This window comes from Dasypus novemcinctus, chromosome 27 (assembly GCF_030445035.2).
Source record: "Dasypus novemcinctus isolate mDasNov1 chromosome 27, mDasNov1.1.hap2, whole genome shotgun sequence".
Classification (NCBI taxonomy): Eukaryota; Metazoa; Chordata; class Mammalia; order Cingulata; family Dasypodidae; genus Dasypus; species Dasypus novemcinctus.
This window is the reverse complement of record NC_080699.1, coordinates 19,460,519-19,478,028: the sequence shown is the minus strand read 5'-3', so window position 1 is coordinate 19,478,028 and position 17,510 is coordinate 19,460,519. Positions and strand designations below refer to the sequence as shown.

The 17,510-nt window shown below is 59.4% G+C and overlaps 1 protein-coding gene across 1 annotated transcript; it reads right to left on the bottom strand.

Moving 5' to 3' along the window:
- Positions 1-940: 940 nt before the first annotated feature.
- ANKK1 (ankyrin repeat and kinase domain containing 1) lies at positions 941-16,337 on the bottom strand. Its single transcript, XM_004481181.1, is given in 23 exon segments — positions 941-1,034; positions 4,011-4,092; positions 4,095-4,242; positions 4,244-4,338; positions 4,341-4,358; positions 4,361-4,506; positions 4,508-4,780; positions 4,782-4,857; positions 4,860-4,946; positions 4,949-4,984; positions 4,987-5,109; positions 5,112-5,219; positions 6,027-6,054; positions 6,641-6,765; positions 7,769-7,878; positions 7,880-7,919; positions 8,541-8,590; positions 8,763-8,824; positions 8,827-8,919; positions 9,339-9,354; positions 9,922-10,137; positions 14,669-15,020; positions 16,142-16,337. Coding segments are annotated over 23 exon segments (2,574 nt in total).
- Positions 16,338-17,510: the final 1,173 nt, after the last annotated feature.

Genomic DNA, 17,510 nt, shown 5'->3' with positions numbered 1-17,510 from the left:
GGGTGGGGCCCGGGGGAGGGGCTGCAGTCCACACCGGGGTTCTCCTGGCCACACCCCATTCTGCTGTCGGATGAGTGTGCAGGCCGTGGAGCGCCACGCAGGAGGCCAGGCTCCTTGCTGCGTGGGGGCGAGGGAGGGAGGGGGAGGGTAGAGCACGGGGAGGCTGCTCACCCACCAGCTTTCCTCCGGGGCTGGGAAGCAGACAGCAGGGTCTCTCCCCAGCACCTCGGGACCTCCCAGCCCTCCCTCGCCTTCTCCCCGCAGCCTCTGGATCTGCCCCCTTTCCTCTGCGCATGCCCAGCCCTCAAGGGGCCTCTGCCCATTTGAAGGCAGAGTACGGTACAGCCAAGCAGCTCATTGGCCTCCGACCCTGCCCTGTCCCAAACCATCGGCAAGCACATGGGTGCAAACATGTGGCCACCTCTCTTTGCCCTCCTGGGCCCCACTGTAGGCACTTGGGGCTCTGGGGAATAAGCTCAGTGGCTGTTCCTCTAGCGGCAGGGCACGACAGCCTGGGGAGGCAGCTTGGCTCCCACCCTAGCTGACTTGATGCTACTCTAGGCATGTCCCTCGGAGACATCTTTACCAAGACATCACCACTCACCCCACGGGGACTGAAGGAGAGGCAGCTCCCCAGAACGGGCTGGCAAAGGAGAATGGACGGCCGCTTCCCAGGGCAGCCTGGCCGAGGCTCAAAAAGGCTATGTTGTCTGTGCTCTCTTCCAATAAGAAAATTTCCACTGAGGTTAGAGAAACGGCAGGAAACTAACGTAGAGTGTTTACTAAGTGCCAGGCCTTTGCCCCACATGGCATCTGAGTTGATTATTACAACCCAGTGGGATAAGCATCGTCACCATTACAGATGCAATGGAGGCGCAGGAAGTCCAGCAGCCTCAGGTCACACAGCAAGAGAACGGCTCAGCCAGGGCTGGACTCTGGGCTACCCGGCTTCAAAGCCGGTGGTCCCTCCACTGAACCCAGCCTCCCGCAGCTTCCCTCCTCTGCTCAGCCCAGCCAGATCCAGAGGGTGACAACTGCAAGCACCCCTAAGCGCCCCATAGCAGGCAGCGCTATTGCAAGGGGGCCCAGGGTAGCTGCTGTGCGTGTCAGACCAGAGGTACCTTGAGAAGGGAGAGAAGGAGCCAGCAGGTGCAGAGCTGGCCTGACCGAGTTACCTCCCTTCTCCCCAGGAGGAAGGGGTCTGAGGGGCTCAGCCTCGACCCAGGGGTCTTCAGAGTTGAAGGGGTGCCTCGGGATCCATCTCCGTGGGATCCCTGCCCTTCACTGGCCTGGACGATAAGTGCAGAAAGATCGTCTACTTCTTCTGACCCCTCTCCCAGTCTCCATGCTGCCTTTCCTTAAACGCTTTCAAACAGGCTGAAGATGACACTGTCCTCTAAGGCCCAGTCCTGCCAACCCCCACCGCCTGATCTGAGCTCAGCCTGCTCTGAATAAGCAGCCTTCATCCCTTGTCTGCTCTGGATGGAATCCTGGACTTGGAGCTAGACTTCAGGGTGCAGGAGGAACAGGCGGCACCGGGCGCCCTCCCCGTGGCTCCTCCCTGCTCAGCCCTGCGCTGGGAAAGGCACAGCTCCCCGGGGCATTTCTAACTAAAAGCCTTGCCCGAGGCTTAGTCTCAGGGAGAACGAGGAGCATGGACCAGGCGGCTATCGGGGACTAGGAGGATGGGACAATCTGCTACGTGTCCCCTGCCCCCAGTCCTCAGGAGTCCCACTCACCAACCAAGATTCCAAGAGACCCCCCCCCCCCACCAGCCCACTGGGCTGCTGGCCAGTGGCTGCCTTCAAGGTTCAGCTACAGTAAGGCTCCGAGGAACCGTGGGGCGCCCCCTGGCGGTGGCTCCCTTCGCAGCCCGCTCTTCAGACTCCCCCGGGAAGTCGTTACCTAATGCTAGCCCGGATCCTACCCTGAGATTCCGATTAACTGGCTGCGGGTAGGGCCAAGTATTGGTACTTTTTTAAAGCCCCTCCGCCAACCCCTAACTCGCCCAGGAGGTTCTAGCCGCCACGCAGCACTGCTTCCCCAGGCCCAGCCCAGCTCAGCGCTGCGCCCCGGCCCGCCTGGCTCTCCACTGTGACCGTGGGTGGGGGCATAATGGTGGGGTGACGTCTCCAGGGTCCCAAAGGCTGGAGCCGCCGTGAGGGGCCACAGGGCCGAGGCACAAGCCTCGTGCACGCAGGGGATGGCTGGGGAGCGACAGGCTCCCTCGGCCCCACCCTCCATTCACGCAGAGGTGGAGGCTGCACGCTGGCGGCCCTGCCCAGGACAGCCAGGTGGCTGGAGAGCGACAAGCCCAGGAGGGCCACCAACTGGGTGGGGGGCGAGCCTGCCAGGGGTGGGGGCAGACCCCATTCTCTGACGTCACAGAGCATCCTCCCATTGGGGTGGTGGCTTTCGGTGCCTAGCGCCGCAGCACGGAGAGGTCAAGAGTGGCAAGACCAGTCCTGCCCCCGCGCCCAATGCCACACGCCCGGGCAGGGCAGGAGCCCGCACACACTGGAGCTGGGGGCCGGGGTGCCAGCCTGCCCCGCCACCTGCATGTGGGTGGAGGGCTAGGGGTGACCGGGGAGGGCTCCTAGCCACGCCCGAGGAGCAGCGCCACGTGCTCAGCTCCCCCCTCTGCATCCCCACCTCCAGAGACCTCACACACACAACAACCCCCACACACACCCCCTCCAGCCCCCTCACCTGCAACCCCGTGCCCCCCATACGAACTCACACACACGGAGCAGACCCACCCAGTGCCCCAACCACAGCGCACACGCGCACGTCCTGCTGACACGCTCCTGGCCCCGTACACCACCTGGTCCGCCGATCCGTCCTTCTCTGAGGGGACCCTCAGAGCCACGGTTTTTTTGCTTTTTTTTAAAGATTTATTTTTTGTTAATTTCTCTCCCCTTCCTCCCCCGCCCCATCCCTGTTATCTGCTCTCTGTGTCTATTCACTGCATATTCTTCCGTGTCCGCTTTCATTGTTGTATTGTTTTCAGCGGCACCAGGAATCTGTGTCTATTCTTGTTGTGTCATCTTGCTGTGCCAGCTCTCCGTGTGTGCGGCACCATTCCTGGGCAGGCTGCACTTTCTTTCACGCTGGGTGGCTCTCCTTAAGGGGCGCACTCCTTGCGCGTGGGGCTCCCCTACACGGGGACACCCCTGCGTGGCACGGCACTCCTTGCGCGCATCAGCACTGCGCATGGGCCAGCTCCACACGGGTCAAGGAGGCCCGGGGTTTGAACCGCGGACCTCCCATGTGGTAGACGGACGCCCTATCCGTTGGGCCAAGTCCACTTCCTCAGGGCCACAGTTTTAAAGACTCCAAGGTTTGAAACCCCCCAGCATAATGGGACCCGCAGAAGGGTGGGGCAGGGGCCCCAGGGAGCCAGCGACCCACAGAGGTCACTCGTCTGCAGTCCTTCACTCCCAAGAGACCGTGGGGGGGGGGCCTGGGCACTCGGACCAGGGCCGCCAGAGACGAGCTCAGTGTGGCGCAGGGGGCTGGCTGGGGCTTTACACAGCGACCCTCAGCCCGTGCCCTTGGAGCAAAGCCAGAGAGGCTGGCCCTCCTGCCAGGGCGGCGAGGGGCCACGGAGCACAAGGTGTATGCTGCAAGGGGTCGCTGCCGCACAGCCAGGCTCCCCGCAGCCTCTGACGGTTTCCTAGGACCCACGGGGGCAAGTGGCAGAAGTGACAGAAGTCTTAGGAATGGAGAAGGAATTCCCTTTGGGGGCTTGAGTCCTGGGGGTCGGGGAGGGGCTGGGGGTCTGGGGAGCTGCACGTGGGGAGGAAGGAAGCTCTCCAAGCCAGGGGCCCCTTCTGCAGTGGCCACCTCAGAGGTGCCTCTGCCCTATCCCTCAGCACCCAGGAGACCAGGATCCTGTTTAAGGGCAGGTGGGGAGAGCAGAGGTCAAAGGTCTGCTAGAAGCCCAGCTTCCTTTCCGCCAGCCCCTCGGCCTCCCAGGTAAGGAGCTGCCAGGTGCTCTAAGGGTCCACCTGGGCTCCAGGAAGACGGTGATGCCCTGCCTCTGGCTTCGGAGGGCCAGCTGCAGGGGGGTACAGCCCACCCCGTCCTGATGTCCAGTCGGGTGCCAGCCCTGACCAGCTCTTTGAGGATGGTTGTGCTGTCCCGGACGGCGGCCAGGTGGGCAGGTGTGCAGCCCACCTTGTTGTGGGCCTGGACGTCTGTGTGGCGTTCCAGGAGGGTGATGACGCTCAGGAGGGTCCCCCCTCTGAACGGCCAGGTGCAGGGGGGTCCAGTCTGACTGCTCGGCAGCACTGGGGTCAGCCCCACGCCGCAGCAGTACCGACACCACCGCCTCCCCCCGTGGCGGGCGGCCAGGGGCAGGGGGTCCAGCTCCTGGCTCTGTGAGCACCCAAGTAGGCGTGACTCTCAGCCAGCAGATGGATGCTCTGCAGGTGGCCCCTGAAGGCTGCAAGGTGCAGGGGCGTCCGGCCCTGCTGGGTCCACAGCTTGGTGTCGGTCCCCGGGCAGCACCTTGCAGATCAGGTACTTGCCTCTGGCAGCCACGGTGTGCAGGGGGCCGTAGCTGCGCTGATCGAGGGCATCGGGGGCTGCCCCGTTCTTGAGAAGATACTGGATGGCCCTGACCTTGCCCTGCTCCACAGCCGGGTGCAGCGGGGCCCTCAGGTTTCTCTTTCGAGCATGCATCTCGGCCCCCTGGCCGGTCAGCAGCTTGACCAGGCTGATGTGGCCAAAGTAGGCAGCCACGCAGATGGGGCGCTTGCCTTCGGCCTCGTGGACTGGGGCCAGCTTGGCGGGAGACCAGAAGGCATGCCGTGTTCTCAAAGCTGCTCTGCACAGCCCGGTGGTGCGGCGTCGCCCCTCATGCTCCTGGACATCCACGTGGGCCCCGCGGGCCGGGAGCAGGTGGGCGATCCAGTCATCCCCATTCTGGGCCGCGAAGGAGCGGGGGCCCAGCTGTCCTCGCCCACCCAGTTGGCATCGGCCCATGCTCCAGGAGCAGCGCACATGGGCCCCGCCGCTGGTCCTGCGCGGCAATGGGGAGGGGCACGTAGCCGCAGGCCGTCCCGCAGTCCACGTCCTTCTCGTGGGCGACCAGCAGCCTCATCTGCCCCGGGCCACCAGCAAGCGGAGGTGGGTGACCTCGTTCCCATAGATGTGCAGCTCCTCATCACTGGGGACCAAGCTCTCGCTGGCCGGAGTCAGGTGGTCCCCTGAGGCTGCTGGGAGCAAGATGGGGTTGAAGAGACTTGGCCAAGGTCGTCTTGGCCCTCCCCCTCCAAGTGAGAAGAGAGACCGGGGAGAGGGTGATATAAGAACACCAACGGCTCCACAGTTATCACGGCTCTCTTTGCAGTCAGACGCTGCGCCACGGTCTTGGAGAGCTGAGTCCGGCAGCTCTCCCTGCAGAGAGGGAGGAGAGAGCACTGGCCTCAGGAGGCCTGAGTTCAAATCCCGACTCCATCCCAATTCTCCACCTCTTTGAACCTCTGTGTCCTGATCAGGGGTGACTAGCAATGCCAGCCTCATCCTGCGCCCGAGAGGACAAACTGTGGTGGTCAAAGCTTTCAGGAGAGTGCCTGGCACTCAGTAAATCATGACAAGTTGGCAGTCAATTTGTGGTTGGAGCTCTACAACCTGAGGTCAATAAGGACCCACTGCCTCCTGCTCCACCCAATGCAGATTAGAACTGAAAGGAAAACATAAACCAAAGCCCCGCGGGGGCCCACCCCAGGATTCAGATTGAAGTGGCCTGAGTGGGGCCCAGGCAGCTGCACCCCCCACCCCCAGCAGGGCAGGAAGGGAGGCAGAGCACCTTGCCATTCAGAGGGCAAGGAAAGCAGAGCCAGGAACCCAGGAGTGTGTGCATTTCTGGAACACGGCCCAGTGCCAGGACGCGGCACCCTGGACTTGGGACAGCCCGGGGGGAGGGCCGCGCAGGAGGAGGACAGGGAGAGCGTAAGGGGTGGGGGCCCCTGCTGCCTCTGCTGGGAATTCCCTGGCCCCCCTCCTGCGCCTGGACTCACCGCTGTCCTTTAGCTCCCGGCTGACATGCTCGGTGACCTGCGGAGGGGAAGCGGAAGCGTCAGGATGAGCCGGCAGTGCGGGTCTGTGCCACCCTCCCTCTCTCCGGCGCCCTCATGGCCCGTAGGTCCCCCACCGCGCCTGGGCTGGGAGACACTCCTCTGATCCTCCCGACACTGCCGTGTCTGGAGGAGAGGACTGAGCAGGGAAGGGCCTGCCAGAAAGAGGGGGCAAGGTCTTGACCCCCCCTGGGCCTGTGAAACGCAGGGTGAGTGGGTGGGCCCAAAAGGGAGGGCGAGGCTAGCCTGCGGCGGCCTCCCTGCGGGAGAAGAGTCATGACCTTTGTGCCCGCGGGCCTGGAAGCTTGGGAGAGGGTCCCGGGCCCTCCCTCTGCAGGACCCGGCTCTGCAGAGTCCCACCCCCTGGGGAGAAGCTTGACGTCTCAGGGGTTGGGAGCCAGGGACAGCGCCAGCCCACAGGGCACCTTAATGCAGATCAGGAGCTGGCGTGCCCCAGGAGGGGAGGCTTGGCGAGAGCCTACCCCAGCCGGGCCACCTGGGGAAGGGCACAGAGCAGGACAGGCCGCCCCGTGGACAGGAGTGCCTGCCCAGCCCGCAGCGGTCATCTCCTGGGGCCGGCGCGGCGCCGGCTTGCAGGACACCTTGCTGGCCCACGCCTTGCTCTCGGGGTCGGCTGCGGGACTCTGGAGCAGGGACAGCAGCAGGTCTGCCTCCACCATGTCTGCTCAGTAGGGAGAGGGGACAGCAAGCAACAGGCTGGCCAGCAGGTCCTTCCCCACGTTAGGCACCCTGACATGGCCCATGTGCCCCACGTCCATTTCCAGGTTCATTTACATTCTTTTTTTAAAAAAAAGATTTTATTTCTCTCCCCTCCCCCCCACCCCAGTTGTCTCTTCTCTGTGTCTATTTGCTGCGTCATCTTCTTTGTCTGCTTCTGTTGTTGTCAGCAGCATGGGAATCTGTGTCTCTTTTGGTTGTATCACCTTGTTGTGTCAGCTCTCTGTGTGGGCGGTGCCATTCCTGGGCAGGCTGCACTTTCTTTTGCGCTGGGCGGCTCTCCTTATGGGGTGCACTCCTTGCGCGTGGGGCTCCCCTACGCGGGGGGCACCCCTGTGTGGCAGGGCACTCCTTGTGCGCATCAGCACTGCACATGGGCCAGCTCCACACGGGTCAAGGAGGCCCGGGGTTTGAACCGCAGACCTCCCATGTGGTAGACGACGCCCTAACCACTGGGCCAAGTCCGCTTCCCATTTACACTCTTGCACATGCTCGAGGGGACAAGGAGCTTGGGTCCCAGCCTCCGCTCAGCTGGGCTGCCTTCGTGGAGCTGCTGACCCCCTCTGGGGCCAGGGAGACCCAGGTGGAAGCCTTGCTAAGACACTCACGGGCTTTCAGAGTCTCTAGAGGACTGGGTAACGCCAAGGCCCGTCCTGTGCCCGCGAACCTGTCATCTGGGAACATTTCACACACGAGGGCTCTGCAGGTCACAAAGGACCCAGGGCTGCCGAAGAACTCGGCGCCAGAGCCAGTCCGGGTCCTGTCTCCTCCACTTCCTGCCATGAGAGCGTCCTCAACACAGGTGGATCCTGGGTCTTTAAAGCGGAGTCTGCGTTAAAGTGGCGCCAGGCTCAGGAGCGGCCTCGGGGCTCTACCTGCCTCCTCTCCTGGGCCCCTCGTAACTCCGAACCCCCCAGCTCCCCTGGCAGGTGAGGCTGGATGAGAACCTGGAGAGCTTGGCCTCTTCTTGGGGTCCTGGTCCCAGCAGTGCTTCATCAGGTCCACCATCTGCTGGGCCTCCCCTCATCACCCCTCAGAGACAAGCTGCTGGGAGGGGGCCCGCGGCCAGGCGGACGAGGAGGGCCATCACGATGAGCCCTGTGAGAGGGGGTCCAGGTCGGGTGGGTGCCGGGAGGCCCGGGCCAAGGGGCCAGGCCAGGGGGCAGAGGCTCGGGGGATCCCGGAGCACAATGCACACAGTAGGGGCTGCCTAAATGCCTGGTGACTAAACGGCTCAATTGCAAGCGGATGAGGCTCAGGTACAGCAATTGCCTCGGGCCCAGCTCCAGTCACCTCCAGGCCAAGAGCTTGTCCGTCTGCTCCTTGGTGGCCTCTGCTGCCCTAGGCGTCAGGACAGCACTCGGGCCTCTGCAAGGCCTCGCCTTCCCCCTGGCGGGCGTCCAAGCCCCCAAGCATCTCCCCGTCTCCCCGGCATCCTGGTGGCAGAGGCAGGTGCGAGAACGCAGGGGAGGGCGGGGGGAGCGCTGTGGAAGGCAAGAGACTGAGAGCCGGCGGGCGGGGCGGGCAGGGCGGACTTTCGCCCCCTCTTTACTGTTAACCTGAGTGCTAGAAAATGAGGGAAGAACCTCGGAGCCCCTAAAGAATACGGGGTTCCCCAAAACAAACCGGCCTCTTCCTCAGCCCCCCCACAGTCCCTTCCCGGGGCCCGTCTGCAGGGTGCCTCCCCCCTCCCCAGATACAAAGCCAAGGCCGCTCTACCTGCATGTGGCTTCTTCTGAGTGAAGATCTCCCAGGTGACAATTCCAAAGCTGTGGATGAGGGAAATCGTCCCCGAGGGACTCTCGGGTGTCTGCGGGCACTCCAGCCAGGGGACGCCGTGACCAGCCAATCTAGCCAAAGCCTCTCCGGGCAGAGTGGCTCTCCACGGCGGTGGCAGCGAGGCCCCCAGGGGAGCAGCTGGGCGCCCCCCGCCCCCCTCACCTGTACACATTGTATCTGGGCCCCGGCACCTTGCAGCTCTCCAGGAACATTTCGGGGGGTGGGGTATGTAGCTGAGGGTGCCCCGCAGAGCTGACCGCTCGATGTCCTGCACCCGGGTCGACTGGTCCATCCACTTGGACAGGCCAAAGTCCGAAATCTGCGAGGACACCAGAGGTGGGGAGCAGGGTGGCAACCCAGTCTTGTTTCCAGAAAACCGCTCAGGTTTCTCACCCTCCCGCCGCCCGCCCCCTCCAGCGGAGTGCGGTGGCCAGGGCTGGGCCTCTCCCAGCTCCACCTCCCACGGCCTGGATGATTTTGGATGAGGTACTTACTTCTCAGAGCCTCAATGTGCTCATCTGTAGATGGAAATCATGTGTGTACTTCACTCATAATGACACGGTGAGGATTAAACGACGTAAAAGGCAAAAAGCACCGAGAGCAGGGCCTGGCACAAGTGAGTGCCTGGCAGGTACCGCCGTGACCCAGAGGGCTACGGATAACACTGGCAAAGAAATGCCACCTTGGGTCAGCCTTTGTTCACCCATCGATTCACTCATTCACCGATTTATCACTCACTGAGGGCAGCTGGGTGCTGAGATCAGACAGGAGACGAGAGAGGTGAGACCCCCTTACGCTCAGGAGCGCTGAGTAGAGGGGGAGCTGTCATCACTGATGAAATGATTTCACACGCGATTATACACTGGCAACTGGCGTTAGCACTAGGAAGGAGCAGGTGCAGTGAGGTACACACAAGGGCCCGCTGGGGGAGCGGGGCGGCCGCCCTGCAGAAGTGACGTTGAAGGCTGAAGGATGAGCAGGTGGTTACTCGATAGAGAGAGCAAGTGGGGAAGTGTTCCAGGCAGAGGGAACAGAATGTGCAAACGTCTCAATGGACTAGAGTGTGGCGTGATTTAGGAACAGAAAAATGGCCATTCTGACCTTTCCCAGGGATTACCTCATTTATGTCCATCCTCATCCTAAGAACAGGTAGGGATAGGGCCTATTCTACCCATTTTAGAAGTGGAAAACTGAGGCCAGCTTTCACTGTCCATCCTTCTCTGTTTTAGGTGTGACACCAGCCTTTGGTAATTGTCTGCCAAGCGAGTTTCTTGAAGGTCTTGACCGGCCAAAGGGCAGGGAGGTAGAAAATTCTGCTCACCCAGCAGGGGTTCTGGGGCCAAATGGGGCCGAGGCATTGAACTTGAGCTGCCCACAGAGGCTATGGGTGGGCAGCATCTTCTCCAGGGAGCCATTGGCCATGAACTCCATCACAATGCCCAGGGGCTGCCTGCACACCCCATTGATGGAGACGACGTGCTGAAACTTGATCTTCTCCTTCATGGTGTCTTCTTCAATGAGACAGTTCACGTCGGAGCTATGGAGAGCGGGGAACAGGAGATGGAGGTGGACGCCCCATTAATTGCCAGTGCAATCAGCTGGTGCCAGGCTGTGCAGACCCAGGAAGCCTTGAGAGCTTACAAGGAAGTGGAGGATAAAAGAGAAGCATGACCTGGCGCCCAGCAGGCAGCACAGGTTAAGGGCCAGATGCCCAGCAGGGACAAGACAGAAAGGAAAGGAATCTGAGGTGTAGGAGCAAGCCCGTCCTGCAGAGGTGACAGCTGAAGGCACAGAGGCCAGCCTGCCTTTTATTCTGGCCGCTTGTTTGTGTGTATATCTCCCCTGGTATATCCTGAGCCCCTGGAAGGCCAATATTTGCCTCATGCTTCTGTTTTAAAATATCATTCATTGTTATTTTGATTGTGAAAGCAATACATATACTTTCTAATAGAAAATCTAGGGAACACAGCGAGCTATAAAGGCTATGCAATCATCAGCAACCCAATCTGCCTCCACTAATGTTTTAATATATTCTTTTACCATATGTTTTCAAGGTAGCTCTTTCCCTGCTTCCCTCCCCTTCTCTCTGCTCTCCTCCTCTCTCGTCCTCTCTTTCATTCGTGTGGTCCAAGCTCCTTTGTGATCTGCTTCTCTGGTTAATGTAGCACAAGCACTTCCTCACATTGTGAGCCTCTAGACGCACGTCTTTAACGGCTGCGTGGAGCTCCATTTTATGGAAAAACTGTAATTGCTCCTCTTTGTACTGAGTACACCCTATTGCCATGCACGGCACCACCTGCCTTGGTTGAAGTGAGCAGAAGTCAGGCCTTCAGGGAAGTCCTTACAAAATGAGCTTTCACAAACTCTCCCGCTCATCTCACTCTATGTGCCCAGAGAACAGTAAACGTGGGAATTGTCCAGGATCGCGGGATGGGGGTGAAGGAGAAGTGACGGCTTTAAAAGCACAGTGTTTGCCAAACTGCGGTGGCACTGCAGTCAGAGGCTGCTTGTAGCCTGCCCAGGGGCCTGCTCGGGCAGCGGGCTGACCCGCCAGCTCAGGGACTGCCTCCGCTGTCCCTCCGCAGCTGGACGGACGGCTCCTATTCTTGCCTTCCCTCCTCTCCTGTCCCTGGGGTCCCCCACCCCCTCCCCACCTCCGCAATTTATTTGATCTGTGTCCTCTTGAGTCCACAGGAACTGGGAAGACATTTGTCAAGAAGTGGGAAAAGCCTGGGATCTGGGCTCAGGCCAGCCTGATCTCACCATTTCTTACCTGCATGGCCTTGGGCTAGGAAGCCTCCAGGGCCGGCTTCTTACCTGTGCAGTGGGAATGATGGTTCCCCTTCACTGAAGACTTCTTGAAAGCACTCACTTCACCTGCTGCCTCTTTTCCTCCTCCTCCGCCCCCTTTCGCCTGGCCTCTGGCCTCCGCGCGTCACCGGACAGCCGTTGCTAAGGTCGCGGGTGACCGCCCTGGTGCTACACATTGGGCGTTTTTCATTTCCTGGCTGACTCATCTCCGCCGCTGCACAGGGCACTGCTGGTCCCTCACCCTCGTTTTTGAAATACTCCCTCGCCTGGGCCATGGGCCAGCCTGCGCCTGGCTCGTGCCGCCTCTTTCTGGTCCCTTCCTCCGTTTCCTCTGTGGGCCCCTGTTCCTTGACCTCGGGCTCCACCTGAGGCCCCCCTCTCCTCTCCTCGCTCTGCCCTCTCTCTTCAGGCACCCCTGACGTGTGAGCTGGGCACCCAACACCTAACGTGCCTAAAGCTCGCCCCTGATTCGCCCCTTCAGCCCACTCCTCCCTCCAGGTCCTCCTCTTCGTGAACGTGAACGGGGCCGCCGTCTTCTCAGGTCTCCGGCCAAGGCCTCGCGTGATCCTGGCTCCTTTTCTCCTCTCCTTCCCCTCACCCATCCCCCTGCAAGTCCTGTCACTCTACCTTCAGACAGCAAGGATCTGACCCCTTCCCCCACCTCTACTGTTTGCCCCTCGGCCCAAGCCTCCTACCTGGTGTCTCCGCTTCTCCCCCTTCCCCTCCAGCACCTTTTCTCAACCCAGCAGTCTGCGCAGTCCTTTAAAAATGTAAGATGGTTTCCTCAAAATGTTCAACGTAGAATTTCCATAGGATCTGGCAACTCCTCTCCTAGGTCTACACCCCAAAGACTTGGAAACAGGAACCCAGTTCTGTTCATAGCAGCATCATTCACAACAGCCAAAAGGGAGAAACCACCCAAGTGTCACCAACAGATGAATGACTACACAAAATGTCGTTACATCCACTCAGTGACATATTATTCAGCCATGAAAAAGAATGAGGTTCCGATACAGGCGACGGCATGGATGAATCTGCAAAACGTTATGCTACGTGACACAAAAGGACAAGAATTGTATGATTCCACTTACATGAAATGTTCAGAATAGGCAAGTCACAGAGACAAAAAAAAAAAAGAAAAAAAGAAACAGATTAGAGGTTACCAGGGAGCGGGGAGAGGGGAGAATGGAGAGCTATTGTTTAATGGGTATGGAATTTTGGGTGACAAAAAACATTCTGGAAATAGTGGTGAATGTACTTAATGTCACTGAATTGTACACTTAGAAATGGTTAAAATGGTAAATTTTAAGTCATGGATATTTTACCACAATAACAAAAGTAAAGGGAAAAAAAAAAAAGAAAAAAAAAGGAAGGCAGAACTTGTCCCTGCTCTGCCCAGACCTTCCACTGGCTTTCATCTCACAGTGAGAACCAAACCCTTCCGGTGGCACACAGAGCGCGACGTCATCTGCCCTATCCCTGGGCAAGCTTCCCTGAGCTCGTGTCCTACTAACCGCTCCCTCCCTCCCCTGCTCCTGCCACATCAGCCTCCTGCTGTTGTTCCATCATGCCACGGGTATTTCCACCTCGGGGCTTTGCACGTGCTTTCCCGCTACCTAGAACCCTCTTCCTTAAGACGGCTGGCTCCTTCATTTGCTCCAAATCTCTACTCAAATGATATATTATTAGCAAGGATTTCACAGAGTTCTCTATAAAATAACAACTCCACCCCAACCCAGGCACTCATTATCCCCCATGCACAGATGTCCCACAACTGGATAGTTCTAGTCCCAACCATCTTCTCTGATGATCAGACCTACTCAATTGCTAGGAACTTTAGACAAGAAAACCTCAAGTGGTCACGAGTGCTATAGGCAAAAACATTTACAATTTTATGTTTATTTCGGTCTTCCTCTATTAAATAGATTGCAAGCTCCATGAGGACAGGCATTTTGATTTTTTTTCATTTAGTGCTTAGAATGAATCAACCTCACCCATGCCCTCGTTTCAATTACCACCTAACAAATGGTGCACAAATTTTAATACTGCTAGCCTGGACTTCTGCTCGGAAGTCTCCATGACAACTGATCTTGGCTGTTTGAAGGCCCCTTAATCTCAATATGTACAGAACCAAACTCATGAACCTCCTCTGCAAACTCGGGCTTCTTTTCATGTTTCCTTTACCACCACCCTTCAGTAACTATTTATGAAACACTGACTATGTGTCAGGCATTGTGGGGAGAAGAATGGGGGGAAAAAACAGACATAAGAAAGCAGACGTAAACACATCCCAGCAGACCAGACATCGAGACGTCACCTCTGGCACTCATCTCCATCATGTCCCAATAGGCAATCTAACACCAAGTCAGGTGGATTGTCACCTGCTAAATATTGCTTAATCCATTCCTCTCCTTCCACCTCCTCCACCAGTTCTCCAGTCGAGGCCTCTAACTTTTTGCCTGAATGATGACAACAGTCTCCTTGCTGGACCAGCGTCCACCCAGCGCCCTCTAATCCATTCTCCAAACTGCACATCTGACCATTTCCCACCATCGCCCCCAACACCACTCCAACAACCTGGTTGTCAACTCTTCCCTGTCTTTCTACCACTCCCTCATTCTCTCAGTTCCATCCATTTTGACCTTTTCCCATCCCTCATACCATCATGGCCCTACTCCAGGGCCTTTGCACAATCTGTTGCCTCTTCCAGGAGAGACTTCTGTTTATCTGATTAACCGGAACTCATTCTTCACATTTCAGCTCCAGCGTTCCTTCCTTAGGAAGCTTTTTCTGAACTTGGTCAAACCCTCTAAGATGAGTTCCAGGTGGCCTGAGGGACCTACGAGGGAGCCCTGCCCCGAGGGTCTGGGGACGGCAGGAAGGTGGCAGGGGCGGTTTGGGACAGTCAACCACCCCACACTCAGGAGCGAGGCGCTGGAGAGCAGGAGGCAGGACCTGTTTGAAAGGTCAGATGGGACAGAGGCAGCTGTGGAGGGCAGTTCCTGCTCACCTTCGACCTCTGTCCTTTCCACAAACAGGTGCCGAGTGTCACCTCTCCACCAGGTAAAGAAAGAGCGGACTGGCTGTGCCTGTGGGCGCGCAGGCTTCTGGGCAGAATTTCGAAAGGAGGGGAGGAAAAGCCTCAGCATCCAACTCCGCCCAGCCCTCCCGAGGACCTCCCTGCGCCAAAGGCTGCACGGCCTCAGTTTCTCCTCCATGAAAGGAGGGCACCGGCCAGCGGGCGGCGCCGCAGCTACCCGGAGGCCGCCGGCAGGAGGCCGGGGGCGCGCTTGACGGCGTACTGGGTCCGCCTGAGCTTGCGCTGCGCCTGGAACACTCGGCCAAAGCCGCCGCTGGCCACTGGGCGCCAGACGCCCTCGAAGTCGTGGCGGCCGAAGACGCTAGGCTGCCCGGCAGCGCACACTCCCGCGCGCGCGCTGCGGCCACCGGGAGCCGCCGCTTCCCGCTCCTCCGGTGGGTGGGGACGGCGGGAGCCTCCCTCCTTCCGCGCCCAGGAGGAGGCGCTCCTGCCCACGAAGGAGGGGCCGCCCAGACCCGAGCCCTGGCACCCAGGAAGGGTGGGATGAGGGGAGAGGCGCAGCTCCTGCCCTGGGAAGAGGGTGTATCCCTCGGAAGCACCCCCCCAGAGACCCCTCTCCTCCAAAACGCCCCTGGGCACCCCAGCATCCTTCCCCAGGCTCAGCCTTGCGGGAAGGACGGGAGTGCTGGGAGAGAAGCTGGCTTCCTGTAGCTGTGCTCGGGCTTAGTGTTTAGGGCGGTCCCTGCAAGATGCCCACCTGCCTTGGTGCGCTGACGTGCCCCCAGGGCCTCTGCAGGCACAGAGCCGGCGTTTCTGCCGGGAGCTCTGCTCCGTGGAGCTGCTCTCTGCCCAGACCCGGAGGTCTGCGCTCCTGGCCTGCGCTGGACCTTGGGGAGGACTGGGGGTACCTTGTTGCCAGGGACCAGGCAGGAGGCTCCAGGGAGCAGCTGGACCCGGCTGAGGCCTCGTCCGCTGGGAGGAGGGGCAGCGCCGGCCGAGAGGACCACAGAGCCGCGCTGGGGCTAGCCGAGAGCTCAAGGCAGAGGCTTGGCAGGAGCGGGGAAAGTACACCTGTGGAGGCACAGTGGGTTGCTGGGCACGGTGAGTGGAGTTGACCAGGGTGGCAGGGGGAGGAGCAGCCTCCCCGAGAAGTGGCGGGTGGCACGTCGGGTGGCCCCCGCCTGCCCTACCTCTGTCTGGGTCCCCTGCTTCTCACCTCCTCCCTGGTGTCCCCTACAGGAGGTGCCTTGGCCCACAACTGGGGATGTCAGTGAGGAGGGTGGAGAGCTCCCCAGGGCTGGGCCTGGAGTTTCCTCGGGGGTCCTTAGACCCCGGAGTGACCCTGTGATCCCAGAGAACCACAGAGTGGGGCAAGTTATTAGCACCTGGACAGAGGGGCCTCCCAGGGGCACTCCAGGGCTCCCTGGAGAAGGTGAAGGTGATGAAACCTGCATCTGGAGCAGGAGACACACCCCGAAGGCAATGTCAGAGGAGCAAGGCAGGAAACCTTCCGCCCCTAGAGCAGCCCTGCCTGCCCCTGTCGAGTCTAAAGGGAGCTAGGAAGGTGGCAGAGGTGGGGAGGTGGAGAAGAGCCGTCTCACCTTTCTCCAGGTGAGTGAGCACGGATGGAGAAGGGGAGCAGCCGCTGCCCTGGGGAAGCGTGGCTCAGGCCTGGATCCCCGACACTCACCAAGAGCTGCCTCAGTGACTGGAGGAAGCCCCAGGAAGACCCACTGGCTGGAGGGCTGGAATCGGTTGCAGAAATTTCTCTTGGCCTCGTTACACCCGAAACGGCTGTCCAGGGAGTGGAGGAAAGCCAAAGCTGCCGTGCGCTGTCCGCAGAGGCTCTCGTGGGAGTGTTGAAGAAGGAGGGGACACCCAGCCATCAAGGCAGGTGGTCAGGATCCCAGATAAAACACCCCAGAGACTGTCTCTTCAGGGATGGAGGTGGAGGGACATGCAAGATCGTGGGGTGTTCCTTCTGAGCCTCCTGGAGAAACAGCCAAGCTGTGGGTTCAAGGCCAGCCGAGGCTTCTGAGGAATCTGGCAGATGGGGAGCTCCTTGCTGGCAGAAGAGCTGCACATGTATACCTGTAGCATCGGCGTCATGAGACTGGGGTTGGGCTATGCCTCAGTCTCTCCATAGTGGGCCAGGAGCTAAGTCTAGTCATATTTGGATAAGCTTGGGAGAAGTGGTAAGGGGAGGGGACCTTACTGAGTGTAGTTCATAAAGGCAAAGAACTCCTAGCTCCCTCCTTAATAACTGGGGTGCTCCTTAGAGATTTGGGGAAGAGCAAGGTCAACCCAGAGGCTGCTGATTACTTTCCAGGGGTCTGAGTCCAGAGGTCTGTGTGGCAGTGAAGTCCACAGCCAGTGGAGAGGACAGGCTTGGAGAAAAAGCTCCACCTTCAGCTGCCCACTCCTACCCATGAGAGGGAATGGATAACAAGGGGGGGGATAGTCCGACCATGACCCAGTCTCACCAGAAGGGGCAAGAAACATAAAAACACGAAACCATGGGGGTTTGCTCCAAGATGCCCCAAGTCCTTCCTTTTGACCTCTACCAATTGTCTTTTGGGTGTTCAACCATTTCAACCTGCCGCCTCCAGGTTAGCGAGCTGGCAGTCTTCCAGAAGGTGCTGAAATCCCATGGGTGCCGTTCAGAACCAGAATGACAAGCCAATTTGCCAGCTGTTCACACACAGGGAGATTCCCCAATTTGTCCCCCATTCTCCACCCTGGAAATATGTCCCAGGAGGATACCCGGGCAAGTTCTGGCAGGCTCCCACCTCTGGTAGCCTCTGTACCGAGGTGAGGGTAAGGTTGGTTATGATAAAGGGGTGTGAGCAGGAAACTGGAATGTCTTCTCAGAAAGCAAGACTATTCCAGAGGGAAAGAGGGAGCATGAGGCAAGATGGAGCAGGGAGAGGGGTGAGAGCGTCTGAGTCAGTTAGAACTACGTTCAAACCTTGACTTTCCTCTGCCACTTATTAGCTATTGGGCCTTGGGCATATTACTAAGTCTCTATGGGTTTCTCTGTCTGTAAAATGGGATGGTAG